Consider the following 17,072-nt stretch of genomic DNA (forward strand, 5'->3'; position numbering starts at 1 on the left):
ATCCCATTATCTATCTTCTATGTTAAGCGCCAGACTGGAATATGCAAAGTATTCTGAAGCTATTTGATCGATAGACATTTTGCTCATTTGACGCAACATCCTTGTGTGCTGTACTAGTTTTACAATTTCACACTTTTTCACCATGGTTAGTTAGGTTTTTTGTAAAGAAGAGATGAAAAGCTTGGAGACAAGGTGGCATCTCGCTAGTTGTCCAGATTTGAATGTGTGCCCTTTAAGAAATCCAAGCTTTAATGTGCTATTTTGGTTTGTTTGAACAGGTGCTGGTTGTTCCAGAAGAGGTACTTGAAATCAAAGAAACACAGACACGTCTGCTCACCGTACTGAGACTTGAGGTATCAGAAATGTTGTACATAAACTAATAAAAAAAAGTGCAGTTTGACCAAATGTATGATATCGCATCTAGTTGCCAATGTTTGAGTTTTTGTTGCCAGAGTTCTCACATGGAATAGAGAAACTCCTTCAGGCTTTTCTCTTTAGCTACAAGGCAATGTACTCTTGAGTTATCATTCAAAACCATGCCTTTTTCACCTATTCTGTGTAAAGTGGTGAGGAATAGAAGGTTGATTTTTGTCGTTCTTGTATCTTTCTCTCCTGTCTCCAATTTTGAGCCTTCTCCCTATCTCACTAAAAAGCCATTCTGCCACTAAACCGAACTAAAACTTAGTCCGTTGACAGCTATTGGAAGCTTGTGGACCTCCATTGGCTGCATAGGAAAACCTACATCTATAAACGTGTTGGGGAACACAACCATTCAGATTAGTATGATTGAAAGTTTTTATTTTTGAAGCAACTGTTATACTTTGGTGTTAGGAAAGTAGCTCATGGAGCCTGCCCAGACCCTGCAGATGTAGCTGGTAGCAATCTTGTCAATGAACGTTAACTTCCCTGCCAATTGCAATCCGTGTACCCTACTGCAATAAGTCCCTTTCAAGGTGTATCCTTCTTAGGAGGTTGTGGGCATCTTGGAGAGGACCTGAGGCCTCTCCTTAAAAGTGAGTGAAGCGTATGTGTGTTTGTCCTGATGACCCGTAAATAGAGTAAGCATATACAGGTTACTGAATTTGAATGCCTTAACTTCATTCAGGTCAGGAGTGGAAGCCCAATTACAGTTGGATTTTTTTTTCTTAATTTACACTTGAAGTTCTTGTTTAAATAATTACTAACTGATGCTGTTGTGAACAGATTCAGAAAGACATTCGGCGGCTGGAAGAAAAGGCAGAGAGGAGCTTACTGCTTGTATGCGAAGAGAGGGCAAAGCTTCAGATGAAGGTGCATGAGCAGAGACACAGGCTTTCTCTGCTGAAGAGGGATCAACAGCTGGCACAGGTGCTTGCAAGCCAGGTAAAGTGAAAAGCAGAAGCACAACCCTTTCTCCAGCAATGGGGTCTTGCATGGATTCACATGCTCATGAATATTCCCTGTTGTCAGGCTGGGAAACCTCTGTAAAACGAAAACATTTTAGTGTTAAACTTAAAGCTCATCTGCATTATAGCCTATCGGTGTCCTTTGGGTCCTATTTCCCCCAGCCAATGACACTTGTCCTCCTAAGCTCCCGCTATGGTGGCATCTTCAGATTTTACTGCACGTTTCTACTGTTGGAAGTCCTTGTGCTTCGCTCCGTGAAAATCGTAGGGTTTTTTTGCTATTTTTTTAAGACATTCTCCATCTCTTCATCGTTAACCATCATGTAGCAACTACCAGCAGCAGGGACCCGTTGCCGGAAAAGATCTTAAATCCACTGTCAGATTTTCAGCCCGTGGTGGCGATCCAGGCCCAGGCTTGGGGTCTACACCTCAACTATGGCGAATGCCACGAAGAAAAGCCTCTTCATGTCCTGTGAAAGCTACGGCTTGAAGAGTATCTTCGAGGATCGGCACTGCAAGAGCACTTATTGTCTTTGTCCTGACCACGATGCAAACGGATGCTCAATCTGTCACCCTTTTTGTCGAAGACTCAGAAGGACCACCATGGTTCGAGGAAGGGAAGGCCTCTGATGCGGCCTCCGGGTGTAGTCATGCCTCTTCCAAGGCCGGCAGGTCCACTGAGCATACTCCCTTTTGTAAGAAGAGGTTGAGGTCCTTTGAGATTGCTTCCTCTGAAGATCCAAAAAAAGGCAAAATCCCACGCTCCACCAACTTCTTCGTCAACGGTCTGTGGCTGCGGGACCAAGTTCTGGGAAGGGCCAGTCACCGACTCCGTCGACGGTTAGCCTGCCGGCTAGTGGGTTGCCTCCGCCAGCACGTAACCTGCTGACCTCGTTGTTCAAGCACAGATCGTCGAAGAGCAGACCTTCATTGATAACTTCATCCATCAAGACCATTGTCCCATCGACCACCGACCCATCGGCGCGCATCTTGACTCCGTCTACAAAGTCAGCAAAACCGAGTCTTCCTTCAGCGGCCGCGGCTCCAAAAGGTTTATCAATTACAGTCTCCTTTACCTCTACAACGGTCACCATGACCAGGGTGTGTCTGCCTCCTAGACCCCTGTTAATGGTACCTACAACGATCTCGTAGATGGCATCCCCTTTCCTGCTGTGTAGGTTTTGTCGTAACCTCTTTCCCGTGGGGCTCTGATCTGGTGAAAGACATGCATCCAACTCTGGAATTCCTGCCCAGCCCCGGCATTGCTGTCTTTACTCTAGTTCTTATGGGATCCCCAAGAAAGTCAGCAGCAATCTACACAGTTTAGAAGAGGGCCTGCCTGAATATTTTTATCCAGATCAGGAAGAGGGCCATGGGGAAAGCAATCCCTTTCTGCTCATGCCTCACGAAGCTTCACCAACCCGTGGGCCTTCTCATAGCTTTCCATGGGGCTCTGGCCCTGTTTCTGCTGTACCACCTGCGCAGAGGGACATGTCCTTGGACATCCTAACCACCCTGCACCCTGGTGGCAGAAATTCAGCAGCAGATGCCCACTGCTCCTGTGCCTGGACATCAGCAGACATTGCCTCATAAGGCACCTGTTACCCCTCGGGCAGAGCTAGGGGCCCTGCCCCCGTGACAGAGGAGCCAGAGCTGCCCACTGCTCCTGTGCCGGGTCCTCCGCATCAGGCGTCATTGCCTAATAATAAGGTACCCGTAACTCCTCTGCTCTGCCCCCTATGGCTGAGGATCCAGTTCACACAGACGCTAGCACAGACACCACTGGTACTCGCACATATGAGTTTGATGATTACATTCCCACGGATGGGGAACCCCCGGATGTTGATGAGACCGCCAGGGCCTCTTCCCCCAGACAAAATTGGCTCTTTCCACTCCATCTCGAAAGCTGCCAACACTTTAACCTGGTGCCAGAAGAGAAGAAGGGGGGCTTCGTTTTTTAACGGTGGGAGTCCGCTAACAAGACCATTGTATCAGTCCCTTTGTTGGATGACATTTGGGAAGATGGCTTGGCAGTCAAAACTCTGAATACCAAGCCTGCTAAGCTGACCAATTGGAGAAAAATATTGAGTTCCAGATTCGGACTCCAAGTGCCTCAGGTCTCATCCTTTACCTGACTCTGTGGTATAGGCCGCTGCCAGGAAGAGGTCTTTCAACCCCTCTTCGTCGTCCTTGGTGCCTCCGGACCAGGAAGGCAAAAAGCTTGATGCTGCGGGGAAGTGCATCATCACCACAGCAGCCTCCACCATCAGGGCCACCAACACCCTAGCCATCCTGTCAAGGTGCGACAGGGAGCCGTGGTACAAGCTGGGGCCCATCCATGACTTTCTCCCTGATGACAAAAAGGCCAAAGCCTTGGCCTTATTCCAGGAAGGAGAAGTGGCTTCCGGCCACGCCATCCCTGTCACACTCAACATAGCAGACTCCAGCTTCTGCCAGATGGGAAATGGTGTGGCTCTCTGCCGCCAAGTTAGGCTGAAGGCCAAGATTTTCTGCTCAGATGTGCCGGTCAGTGTTGCAACCTGTTTTGAAAAGCAGTCGATTACACTCTCCAAGTCATCAAGGGTGTCCAGTCAAAGGACCGAAAACAAAAGGATCGAATGCAATAGGGTCAAATCAATAGGACCGAAAACAAAAGGGTTGAATTTTTTTTTTTTTAATGTATATTTTTTTTGGGGTTTCCGTATATGAAGAAAAGTGTTCCCCGCCCCGTCCCCCCCCCAAAAAAAAATTCAACCCTTTTGTTTTCGGTCCTTTTGATTCAACCTTATTGTATTTCGATCCTTTTGATTCGATCCTTTTAGATCCTGTTGATTCGATCCTTTGACCTACAACCGTCATCAAGACTGACACAGAGACGCACTCTGTAGAGTCTGCAGCACAGAAGACCGTCCTTTCGTTCCACGAATTGGAGAGTCTCCAGATCATCCAAGGGTTGCACCACCCCCCATAGTCAATCCTCTCGCTCCACCTCCCAGGAAGCTTTATAGGGGTCGCTCCCAGGCCTACAGCAGTGGCACCCAGTGTCGTCACCCCACCCCCTCCCCCATCCAGGATGCAGATGCTGAAACAGGTCTGAACTGAGTCAGAACCCGGGCCCCCACTTCCACATACCAGTGCGAGACGGGACTATCAAAATTTGCCAATCGGTGGTGAAAGATCTCCACAGACAAATGGGTGCTGGACGTACTTCGCGTGACAAGAACTACATATGGCCCAGCTGCTCCAGGAGATTCAGGCCATACTACGCAAAGGGCCAATCGAATCAGCCCCTCTGCGCCTCCGGGGCTCTGGAGTGTACTCCAGATACTTTCTGGTAAGGAAGAAGTCAGGAGGGTGGCGAGCAATTCTAGACTTGCGACGCCTCAACAAGTTTGTCAAATCCTAACAGTTCAGAATGTTCATGTTGCAGCACGTGCTCAACTAGCTGGAGGAAGGGGATTTTCTTGCAACTCTCTACATGGAGGACACGTACTGCTCACCCGCTCTCCCCCTGGAAGCCCAGTCTCTATGGCACTGTGCCATTCTCCAACGCATGTTTACTGTCCCGTTTCATCTGGCAGGAGTCGAACACCATTGCGAGGACTCTCAGCCGGGAACTGCAGTGCTGCCACAAATGGGAGCTTCTGCAAGCGCAAGTGTTGCGCCTCTTTAGCAGGTGTGGGTCTTCCTCAGAGCGACCTTTTCGCGTCTGCTGCCAGCTCCAAGTGTCAAAGGTTTGCCAGTAGATATCCTCAGCCGAGGAGCCTTGGGGATGCCTTCTCGTACCCCTGGGAGGGTCTCATCCTTTATGCCTTCCCTCCAATTACGCTGTTGCAGCGTGTGATCGACACACTCAGACGTTGCCACTGCAAAATGTTCCTCATTGCACTGACGTGGCCGAGGCCGATCTGGTACTCTGACCTTCTCCATCTGTCGTTGGTTCTGGCCTTCTAACTGCCTCCGCTTCCCAACCTCTCCAGAGAAGGAGGGTCAATCCTGCACCTCGACCTGGCGTCGCTGAGCCTCACGGCCTGGCTCCTGCAGCATTGGAATTTTGACACTATTCGCTGGAATGCAAAAAGATCCTGGCCAAGGCCAGGGCTACCTCTACGTTGACTTGCTACAGGAAGAAATGGAAGCGCTTCACAGTGTGGCGCTGAGCACAGAATATTTTGCTGCTGTGTCACTGCCCCAGAGCTCCTCCCATAACTGCTCTCTCTGGCCAAAACTGGTCTTGCCCATGCGTCTTTCAAGGTCCACCTAGCCCTATATCCCTGTACACACAAGCTCCAGGCAAGCTCTCCTTGTGGACGCACAGGCTTGTTAAGGGGCTGCTAAACGGTCGCTTCAGGACGTTCCCACCGGTGAAAGCACCTGCCCCAGCTTGGGAACTGAAAGTGGTACTGTCTGAGCTCATGGAGTCTCTGTTTTAACCAATGCATTGAAGCTTCTGTCGTCGAAGGCCGCCTTCCTGGTGGCAATCACCTCGGCCAGACAGTTCAGGGAGAGACAGGCCCTCTCCCGTAAACCTCTGTATTTGTCCTTCCACGTTCTGCAAATTCATTGTTCCTTCATGCCAAAGGTTCCGTCTGACTTTCATCTCAAAGAGCCTTTGGTTCTATGAGATTTGTTCGTGAACTGTTGTTCGCCTGCTGAAAGGGCGTTGCATTTGCTGGACATTGCTTGTGCTCTGAAGTTCTATGTGGCACGCACGACAGACTTTCGGAACTCGTCTCAACTGTTTCAATTTTGAACCTGTGGGACACAGGAAGGCCTTGTCTAAGACTTCCAACTTCAGATGGCTCTCCATCTGTATCATGCATTAGCATCGCCTGGCCAACAGACTGCTTACACGCCGGCCGAGAGCCCACTCCACCAGACCCATTGCAGCAACAGCAGTGTTTCTCTCTGGTGTTCCCCTGCTCGACATCTGCAGGGCCGCTATGTTGAGGTCTACCCACACCTTCAAGAAATTCTACTGTGTTGACAGATTCCAGGGTGGAGTCGGCCAAGCGGTGCTACACAACCTGTTGAGGTGAGTCTGTTCCAGGGGTAAATGTATTGCTTCTGTGAGCCTTGCCACGTCCCGTGGTTGTAAAATATGTACTGCTGTATAATCGTATTCACAAGCATGTGAATCCATGAAGGACCTCATGCTGGAGAAGGTACAAGTTACTTACCTGTAACTCTTGTTCTCCAGCATGGGTCTTGCATGGATTCACTTGCAAACCCTGCCTCCTTCCCTTCCCTGGTTCATTCTGCCACTTTACGTGCGCTACCAAATCAGAAGATGGCCACCAGAGGTAGAGTTTAGGAGGACAAGTGTCTTTGGCTCAAGGCAGCATGACCCAAAGGACACTGATAGGCTATAGAGGAGACGAGCAGTTTAAAGTTTAAAGCTAAACTGCTTTCTTTTTACTGAGGATTCCCACCCTGACGATGGGAAATATTCATGATCATGTGAATCCATGCAAGGGCCATGCTAGAGAACAAGAATTACTGTAAGTAACTTGTTCCTTACTGCTGTGGGGAAAGGCATAGCTGAAAGATTCACATAGTACTGGTGCTCTAAAAACCCACATGCTGAAGATGGCAGCACCTGGGGGAGGTGTTCTTGAGGAAGATAAGATCTAGGCGTGAATGGGTGTGCAGCTTCCCTTGCTGCAGGGGAGAGTGTTGAAATGGGTGATTGGGGGAAATTAGCTGAACGTTTTAACCAAGTCTTAAGAACGGTGCCCAGAATAACCACCTGCTTCATAATGCAAAGGCAGTAATGAAGTGAATCCCCTTTTGTCCCTCAACTTTACCTAACCGTCTCATTGGAGTAATGCCCAAGAACTGTCTCACTTTGTCGGTGTCAGTAGCAAACACTGAGTGAGGAAATATATGATTGTGATGCACAAGGTCAGGATCCCAATTTTAAGAGCTGGAAAAGAAGATTCCAATGAGTGCTGCCACATGTCACCCCACAGACCCAATTGCGATCTTATCCCTTTCCTTGTATTCATGTATTCTAACTTTGGTGATGATTGAACCTATTGCTCTGAAGAAAGGGACTCCTTCAGTTTTAAGACTACAAAGAATTCTTACATTTTCAAAGGGCTTCCCCAACGTACTTCATATTATCTGGCTTTTCTGGGAACTTCAGTTTGTGAAATTCTTCTCAAGGTTGAAAATGCAAGTTCTGCTAATCCAGTTGTCAAAAATCGAGAAATTAAGTAAGTGATCAATTATCCTATGCACTCCCTTCTCAGAGCATTCTTTACCATGCGCTAACACCCACAACAACTTGTTTGAATGAATGGGGCAAGTGGGGTCTTAATCGGTCTTATGTTATGAGCGCTTTATCATTTTCTAAGTTAATTGCTTAACAAATAAAATACTCCTTCAGCTCGAAGACTTGAACAGCTGCTGTCAATTGGACTGATGTTACGCTGGGTCCGGCCCTGGTATTTAAACTGAACAGCAAAGGATGACCGTGTTCTTCATCTTCTGACCAATCCATGTGTTTGTGGTATGCTGAGAGCTGTTGTACATCCAGAAGGAGAATCTGGCGACCGGGGGGGCTCTTCGAAGCCCGTAAGGCTGAACTTGGGCTTTGGGAGGCTGCAGCGAAATATGTCTCCAAAGCTGAAGAGAAAAGCAGTGGAATGCCCGAGAAGCATCTTGTGAGTCGCTTGACAACCAGCGTAGTGAGCCTGGAAAGACTGAAAGGTGGTGGCACGACCTGTAGTGGGTGGACTGTGCGGTTCAACAACCGTGCCGAGACTGCCTACTATAGCCTACAGCAGAGCCGCATAGGCAAATGTGTGGGGAGTGCAAGAGCCACTGGTGGTGGTGTGACCTGTCATGGCTGGACTGAGGGGGTCTGACAACTACGCTGAGCAAGGCCGCCAGCAGTAACTGGCCATGGAGAGAAGCTAGCCCCAGAAACAGCCTGGTAGAAGTTGGAGTAGAGAGAGTGAACCCGTGACCCCTGGTGAAACCGCTTAAGAGTTCCCCGGGGGAAGGTAACAGAAAGCGGTACAAGTCTGGGAGTGGGGGCCAGGAAAATGCGATAAGCTATAAAGAAGCAGATGTGGTAGTGAACCACTTTTTAACATAATTCCCTGCACAGTTCCACAAGAGTGTGGTGGTGCAGAGTCGAGAGGGACACGGGAAGCATCTTTACTGTACCAGTGGGGGGCAGGATAAAGAAAGTAGAGTCAGTAAAAACTCCCGTAAAGGAATTGCAAGTATTGCTAAGAGCTATAAGTGACATTGGGGAACCAGCTAGGGGAAAGGAGTCGTTTTTCTAGCCCCACAAGATCTTATTAAACTGTTTCGTTTGCTTTGAGTTGGTAAAAGCCGAGAACTTTATGGAACTTTTTTGGCATTTTGGGACTCTTTACATCCAGGAGAAGGGAGTCATTCTCCTTGGATACGAGTAGAATCAGAACTTTGTTGTAGTGACATGGATAGCGTAGGAGCCTTTTTGAACGGGACAGTGTCTTTTGATTTGGACTTTTAAAGACTTCCTGACGAGCACCTAAGATTCCTTAGTTTAGGTAGGGAAACCCCATTAGAATTAAGATTAGATAGGTTTATTTTCTGTTAAAATAAATGTTTATAGCAATCCTCATGCCACCACCTGGTCATTCTCGTCATTCTTTGTCGCCACACTACCAACTAGAATGGGCTAATTTCAAACATAGGAAACCAGAATCTTTTATGATTTGCCTTTCAAAGCTTGGTGTTCTTTTTAAAAATTAAAATGTTGAATCTCTTGTTAAGGTACTACCAGTTAATATGAGCTCATTTCAAATAGGAAATCAGAGTCGTGTATGCCTTGCCTTTCAAGTTTTTACAATAAAAATGGTTCTAATTTGGCTTCATGTGACACATTGAAAATGTATCCGAGACATGAATTTCCCTTTGGAGCTGCTTTGTGGAACTAACCTGCCTCCGAAATCCCACTAACTCTCAAAGGAACCTAGCATCTACCTGCTGCTCACCTGAAATTGCAGCATTCTTTCTCTCCTGTCTCTTATCAGGATTTGCTCTGTGACTTCTATACCTTAATCAGCTATTCTATCATATCTGGGTGTATGTGTTTTGAGGTAAACTGTTAGGTGAGTCCCTCAGCACTTTCTCTGGATTATTAGGTTTTTCTGAGACTCATGTGAATGGGAATCTTTTTCCTCACTCACTCATTCTTATTTTTGTACTCTGCACCCCTTTTGGGTTTATTTGAATGGAGTCACTGTCCTCCATCTTTTTCTCTGGCATCTGTAATTTCCTATTGTAGTACATAGCACCTTATGTGCAGAGTTACTGGAAGCTCCTTGAGCTTCCCTCTGTTGGTTTTATTTCATTTCCTTGTGAAGCCTACTGTTCCCGAGGATAGGAGGGTATTTTTTATCCTACCTGCACTTTTATTGTGAAACCAGCACACTCCACATATTGCGTAGTGATGAGGAGACACTTTGTGTACCTGTTTCCACTCTCCTGTAACTGTTTAGTTACAGTAACAATTCCATCTGATTGGCTGGTGGCAGTGGATACTTTTTCTACCAATTTTGTGAAACTTGCAACGCAGGCTGCATTTGCAGCTGCAGTAAGGCTCACATGGGACTCCATTAATCCTAAATGGGTCCTGTCTTCTTTTTTTGCCAACTCCTGATGGTTTCTGGTTCCTTCTTCTGCCTTGCTGAGTGGGGGAGGTCCTTGTGTGTCTTTTCGTCTCTGCCGGGATCCTTTTGTGAAGCCCGCCCGAAGGCGCCAGTGTGTCTGTGAGGGTAGTAAACTGGGAGGACTCTGAAACTCTAGTGTAGATACAGTTCGTATTGGTAGAAAGGACAGCCCCCATCTCAAGTTTGACCGACAGTATGCATGTTGAATGGCTATATTCCTGAATAAAAGGCAAGGGTCTTGATGCTGAAGCCAGAGTCTACCACTGGAAGATCCATTCCGAAGAGGAGGAGCAGAAGGATGTCTGCAGCTACCTCCAGAGCCATCTGAGTGACTGCTGCTGCTTCAATCCTCTTTTCCAAATAACATGGAAGCTCCGATCCTGACAAATTCCTCCTTTAGACTGGTGGGACGAACCATTCTGAATTCAAACTGCATTTCAAGCCATCCCTGTCGAGCTGTAACCTTCACGGTCTGCAAACCGCCAATAATCTGGGACCTGTGGCAAGTGTGCAGTGCATCGCTTTCCGAAGAACGAATCCTCCCGAAACTTTGGTGGACTCCTTCCAGACCTCCAGAGGCAAGATTCTGCTCCTTGAAGTCCCCTCGTCCGAAGGCTGGGCCCAGAGAGAAACCTGATTCGATCGGGCTGTAACCGTTCTTCACTGGTGCTTTGAAAAGGGCCCCAACACCACAGAACCGCAAAGAATCCTTTGTCTGAACCCTCTGCTCTCGGCTGCTGCTGTGTAGATCTATCCAGAGTCCCTTCTTCAGTCTGCCAGACCAAGAATCTGGTGACTGGGTCTACTGCTGCAGCATCGTGGAAGCTTCATACTGCAACTTCTTCATTCTGCAACTTCATGCTGAAAGCACTGAGAGACACTTGGTAGAACTTACATAAAGCTGCTTTGTTGCTCCTGTGCTGCTGGAGTACCGAATTGTGTGTTTGGGAGTTTTCCCATAAACGTTCACCCAGGCCTAACCCCTGTGTGCCTACAGGGAGCCTTCTACCAAGTCCCTGTACCCATTTTCCCAACAACGAACTACTCCTCTTACAATTCTTCTGGACCTCTTGACATTCTACAGCTTGTGCCTTAACTGTTTTGACCTCCAATCTGACTCTCATATCTAGATAGGGAAGGACTTCGAAGGTCTCTGTGAATTTAAATTCAAGTCTTAGCTGGTCTGTGTTGGTTTTGCTTTGTTCATTGTTCCTTGAAACAGTGATTATAAAGAACAAGTTACTTACCTTTTAACTCCTGTTCTCCAGCATGGTGGTTCTAACATGGGTACACATGCTTATGAATATTCCCTGTTGTCAGGCTGGGAATCCTCAGTAAAAAAGAAAATCGCTTTATCCTGAAAATGGTTTGTCTTCTCTATGACCAATCAATGTCCTTTAGATCATACTGCCCCCATCCAGTGACAGTCGTCTCCCTAAGCCTAACCCCTAGTGCCCATCTTCAGATTTGGTAGAGCATGTAAAGTGGCAGTATGGACCAAGGCGAGCCACAGAGGGTGCAGAGGGAGGATATGCATGTGAATCCATGCCCAGGCCCATGCCGGAGAATAGGAGTCACAGGTAAGTAACTTGTTCCTTCTCCAGCATGGGGTCTGGCAGGGATTCACATGCTCATGAATATGATTACACAGCAGTACATATGCACAACCGCAGGAGGTGTCCAGGCTCACAGAAGCAATACACTTACCCCCTGGAACAGACTCAATTCAAGCAGACAGGTTGTGCAGCCCCGCCTGGCTGACCCAGGACACCTTTCTGGAATAGAATCTGGTGAAGGTGTGGGTGGACCTCCACGTCGCCGCCCTGCAGATGTCGAACAGGGGCACTCAAGAGAGAAACGTTGTTGCAATGGCTCTGGTAGAATGGGCTCTCGGCCGGTCTGGAAGCGGTCCATTGGCCAGACAATAACCGTGCATGATGCAGCCAGACAGCCATCTGCATATGGAAGCCTTAGACAGGGCCTTCCCGTGATTCACAGGTCCAAAATTCACAAAGAGTGGTGATGTCTTCCGAAAATCCTTTGTGCATGCCACATAAAACTTAGAGGCACGAGCAACGTCCAGCGAATGCAACGCCCTTTCAGCAGCCGTAGAAGAGTTTCGGAAGAAGACTGGCAGAACCAAAGGCTTGTTGCGATGGAATTCAGAAGGAACCTTTGGCATAAAGGTGGGGTGGGTCCACAGAACCACTCTCGTAGCTTGGAAGGACAAGTAAGGCTGCTTGCAAGAGTGGGCCTGGACCTCCCTGACCCACCTGCCCAAGGTGATGGCCTCTAGGAAAGCTGTCTTCCACAAGAGAAACTTCAGAGGAGCTTAATGCATTGGTTCAAATGAGCTTAGTCAAAACCACGTTGAGCTTCCAAGCTGGAGCAGGAGCCTTCACTGGTGGAAAAGTCTTGAAGCGGCCTTTGAGGAACTCCTTGATGAGCCTGTGAGACCACAGACCATATGCAAATCAGTCTTGGTCCACCCCCAGAGGGGCAGTGGTCTCATGCAGATGGGATGTGACCAAGCAGTTGGGGCTGGACTGCCTCTTTTGGGATGGGACCAAGCCTGATTTGCATATGCTTTGTCTCCTGTTGTAATGGCTTGGCAGGTGAAGAACAGTGGTATTGAGGGTTGCCCAGAGCAATGCCAGAGCTTAAGATTAATTTTAAACCTTCCAGTCATCACCTCTTTTGTTTTGCATTAGTACAGTTCTTCCATGCCCTCTAAACAATCTAAAATGGCACTCCTATTGCTAGTAGATATTCTGGATGGGTGATGCCTGTTGGCTGTCTTTAACCACCTCCTTTAAACTCAAATCTGTGGGGAAGGTAAAGGGCCGTTGGGTGTGCCTGATTGTCAATTGCCTGACTCTGCCTGACCCGTATGTTTAGACATGTCAGGTAAACGGCTCTGTTAGTCCGTTGTCTGTACAGTGTACGAAAGTGTTTGTGTGGGAAAAGGAGGGGCAGGGGGTAGAGCTAAATATTCTACAGGGTAGGATGAGGAAAAGGTGTTACAGGGAAGGGGAGACCGCATCTCAACACTCGGTGTCCCACTTCCACTCCCCGAAGACCCCTCGCCCAGGTGATCCTCCCCCACTGGTCCACCCCCAGGAACCTGGATCCAATAGCGATGACCGTGTCCTGGGCACCTGGACAACAGGTCTCCAGGAACGAGTGGGTGCGACACCGTCAGGTTTCTCACATAGGAGAGGAGAGGAGGAGAGTAGGAGGAGGAGGGAGGAGGATTCTGGTGGGGGGGAGAGTGGGATGGGTTGTGAGGGAGGGTAGAAGGGGTGGTCAGAATGTCCTGAGTTGTGGTGGCAAAGTGTGGGGCTGTTGCATTGCAGGTGGCCTGGGAAGGAGAAGGGGAGGAGGGGGACTGCAGAGGGGTTGGCTAGTTCCCTGCAGATTTTGAAGTTCAGCCGTGTTATTGGATGCGCCGGAGACTCGTGCCTGAATGTGGGCTCGTTTCTTTGCACGGATGGCGAATCTGTATTGCCTTTGGAGCAGGAGGCAGGCCAGTGTGTCGGAGGATGAGCCTGAGGTTTGCCACTTCCGTTCTGCTGCCCCACACTTTCGTTTCAGGGCTGCAAGTTCGGTGTTGGACCAAGTGTATCGCTTTGAGGAAGGTTTCAGACGGATCCTCATGACTGGGGCAAGAATGTCAAGAGTGTTGGTGATGGAAAGATGGAGGTTGCTGAGGGCAGAATCGGAGGTAGAGTCAGAGGTGAGGGGCGGTGAAGGTGGAGTCAGCCGCAGTCACTTGTTTCATCGGGCGGGTGTTGAACAAGGTTGGTGTGACTTTTGGGGGGGGGTGCTCAGAGGCCAATGGGACCGAGATGGGAGGAGCGGAGAGCGTAATCGGACCGCAGAGAGGGATAACTAGTGGGGAGGGGGGGAGAGATGTTGGAGTGTATGAGGGCATCAAGAGTGTGTCCAGCTGTGTGGGTTGGCCCCAAAGGGAGATGGAAACGAGGAGCAGAGGTCAGTGAATAGAGTGGATGCAGAGCCAGGGGAGTCCAGTTTAATGTTGAAATCGCCCAGGAAGAGAAGGTTAGAGGTGGAAGAAAGTAAAGAAGAACAGAAGTCAGCCCATTCAGAGAGGAATACGGAGGTGGCGCCTGGAGGCCGGGAGATGGTAGCAATGGTCAGGGTGGAGGTGTGAGAGGTGACCAACTTGCAAACCCAGCTTTCAAAAGAGGAATAGGTCTGGGTAGGTCAGATGGAAGCAAGAACGCACTCAGGGAAGATGAAGGCAACCCCTCCTCCCCCACCAGTGCGATGAGGTTGAGGCTTAGCGATGGTCTTGAAGCTGTCATGGAGGAGAGAGTCAAAGGCAGTGACTCAGCTGGCATTGAACCAAGTCTCGGTAAGAGCGACAATGTTGAGGTCAATGTCTTCAAGGAGACAGATGTCAGAGGAGTGTTTGTTGGCTGAGTGGCCGTTAAGAGTCGCCAGGTGGAGGTGGTCAGTGCTTTTGAAGGTTTTCTGAGGTGGGGTACAGGGGTGTGGTACACCATTCAGAGGAGGGAGAGAGTGTAGAAGGGGGAGATGCAGGCGAAGGAAGGAAGTTAATGAGAGAAGGCAAGATGCGATCAAAGAGAAGGGGGTTGGTTTGTGGACCATTAACCAGAATGGGATGCAGATGGAGCACAGGTAATGGAAAACACCCAAATTCGGATTTAAAAGCACACCCCAAATTCGACTTCAGACGAAGGCAGCAAACAATGCAATGCAGATGGTCGCCAAGTAATGCTGAACACAAGTGAGACTAATACATGCGTTGAAAAGAATGAAGTTAGTTGGGTGAGGATGGAGGAGGTGAAAAGCGCCGACGATGCCTCTGGAGAGTTAGTTATTGAGGTCAGCCAAACTCACTTTCATGACTGCATGGACCGTGGGTGTCCTTTAAACCAGTAGCACTGGCGCAGTCCAGGAATTAGTCCGGGGGGCGAATCATAGTTAGAGCTGTAAATGTGTAACGCTCACCTGATTCCCACGGAGGCGCAGGTCTTGGCAGGAAGCTGTCTGTGACTCGAAAAGTGATGTGCAGGACTCGATTGGCTTCTGGGGTCGAACCTCTTTGCACTGTGTGTCGGACTCGAAGAGTGAGGTTTCTGCAGGTGAAAGAATATGGGGGTTAATGGTCTGGGTTGTTGAATGTCCCTCTCTCTCTCTCTCTCTTCCCAGCTTTTTCGTAGAGCCCCCAGGTCAACGTGCTCACCTTATATAGGTGAATGCTGGGCTCTCCATCTGCGTCTGGTGCAGGGTGCCGTTGCCAGTTCCTTCACTGGTGAAACACAGGCCTCTTGAATTCAGAGGATGGTTACCATCGTTATCTGCACGAGCGGTGAGTTTCTGGACACCTTTTGTCTTTATAGTCTTTACATGCGTGGCACGTTTATATGCAGACTCTGTATAATGCTTTTCCCTTGTGTATTGCAGGGCTCTTGAGATGAAAGATGAAGTGAAGCGCCTCGAAGTTCGTAAGTATGGCAAGCGCTCTAATTGTCTCTTTCCTTGCAGCTTAGTTCGTGTTAAAGAGACGCCGGAGTATTCGCAGGTGTCTTATTGCGACGAGCGTGATGGACGTAAGTAAATACCTGCTTAATGTCTTTTCTTTTGCCTTTCAGATGTTGGGTTGCAGGGCCGGAGTCCGCGGAATGCCAGTAAGTTGTTAACGATACTTTGTCTTCACAGGCGGCGATGCAGAACGAAGAAATCCAAATTCACAGCGTGCCGGTAAGTATGGCAATGCTTTTGTTTTTGCAGGTGGAGATGCGGCGTGAAGAAACGGCCGCAGCCGATGGATCAGGTAAGTAAGCACTGCGTGTAAAGTTCGCGTTGCTAACCTGTTGTTTCTGTTCTTTGCAGGTGCTGATGATGTCTGGATACTGAAATGGTAAGTAGGATTCTTGCAGGTCCAGGATCGGAAGAAGAAAGGCCGGAGCAGACTCGGTGAGCGTTCTGCTGCAGATGCAGAATAACGCGAAGCACGCTTCATCTATCGGGTGTGGTTTAAATAGCCTTGGAGTGATGAGGCGTCTTCTTCCACGGCCCCGCCTAGGTAAGAAAAGAGTTCCAGTTTCCAGAAGAGTTCCAGTGTTGTATCCAGGGAGTGGAGCTGCCCCACCCAGGTAAGAAAGTAGTTCCTGTTCTCAGATGGCTTCTAAGTGGCTGGTAAGTAAGCAGCATGGTCTGCTGCAGGTAAGTCCACCCAAGCATCTTCACACCTATTATGAGCCCGGCGCTTCCAGTGCCGGGACCAATGGTTTTGATGAGCCTGGTGCCACCGGCGCCAGGACAAGGTCCAAAAGGTCCCAGTGGGGACCGGCTGGTGCTTAGGATTAGGGTTAGGGGCCTGCTTCCAAGGACGTTGGGCTGGTCCTGGCTCCTTGGAAGCAGTGATCATGACAAAATGTGTGGCTATCCAGGCCCTCTTCGGCCCGGACAGGCAAAGACAGGAGCCTTAGGGGTGGGCCTTGGGTGGGGGCCGGCTTCTGCTCTTTGTGTGGGCTGGTCAATGGATGAAGCAGCTGTGAGGCTGTGTGAGTACTCAACTCCAGAATGCGGTGGCCATGTTGGAACCAAGAAAGAAATCCAGAGATTAACCATCCCAACTGGGCCAGCAAGGACAATAACCTAATAGAATACAGCCAACGATTCCAGTAGCAGCAGGCAGCCCTTGGGTGATCACCTGCGAAATATGCCATGTTTGGGGCGCTCGCAACAACATTTATTTTTGACCAGATTTTCGATGTCTAGGCCCATCAGGGCTTATCTTGTCTGCCACAGCGTCCGTGCTGCTCCTGCAGTACAGGATGTTGATCTGGGGCGGAAGACCAATGCTCCTCTCTGTATTTGGGGTGATGAAATGAGTAACTAGCAACTAGAAACTAAGCATAAGGAACAAGGGACCAGTCACAAATGGGATAACTGCAACAATGACCAGTGCTGGACTGAATCAAACTGAGGCTATTAAAGCTGGCTAACATTCACAATAGTC

General features: G+C 48.9%; 1 protein-coding gene across 3 annotated transcripts in view; it reads left to right on the forward strand.

The window, feature by feature from the left end:
- Positions 1-17,072, forward strand: part of LOC138574155 (HAUS augmin-like complex subunit 8) — a 414,120-nt gene that overhangs the window by 309,274 nt on the left and 87,774 nt on the right. For 2 of the 3 annotated variants that reach the window (XM_069649390.1, XM_069649391.1), the window contains 2 exons: positions 279-353; positions 1,204-1,362. In XM_069649390.1, the coding sequence (XP_069505491.1) occupies positions 279-353; positions 1,204-1,362 (234 nt within the window). The remainder of the gene's footprint in view (positions 1-278; positions 354-1,203; positions 1,363-17,072) is intronic. The other variant, XM_069649392.1, reaches the window with a different exon arrangement.

This window comes from Ambystoma mexicanum, chromosome 1p (genome assembly GCF_040938575.1).
Source record: "Ambystoma mexicanum isolate Mex_15411 chromosome 1p, UKY_AmexF1_1, whole genome shotgun sequence".
NCBI classification, from domain to species: Eukaryota; Metazoa; Chordata; class Amphibia; order Caudata; family Ambystomatidae; genus Ambystoma; species Ambystoma mexicanum.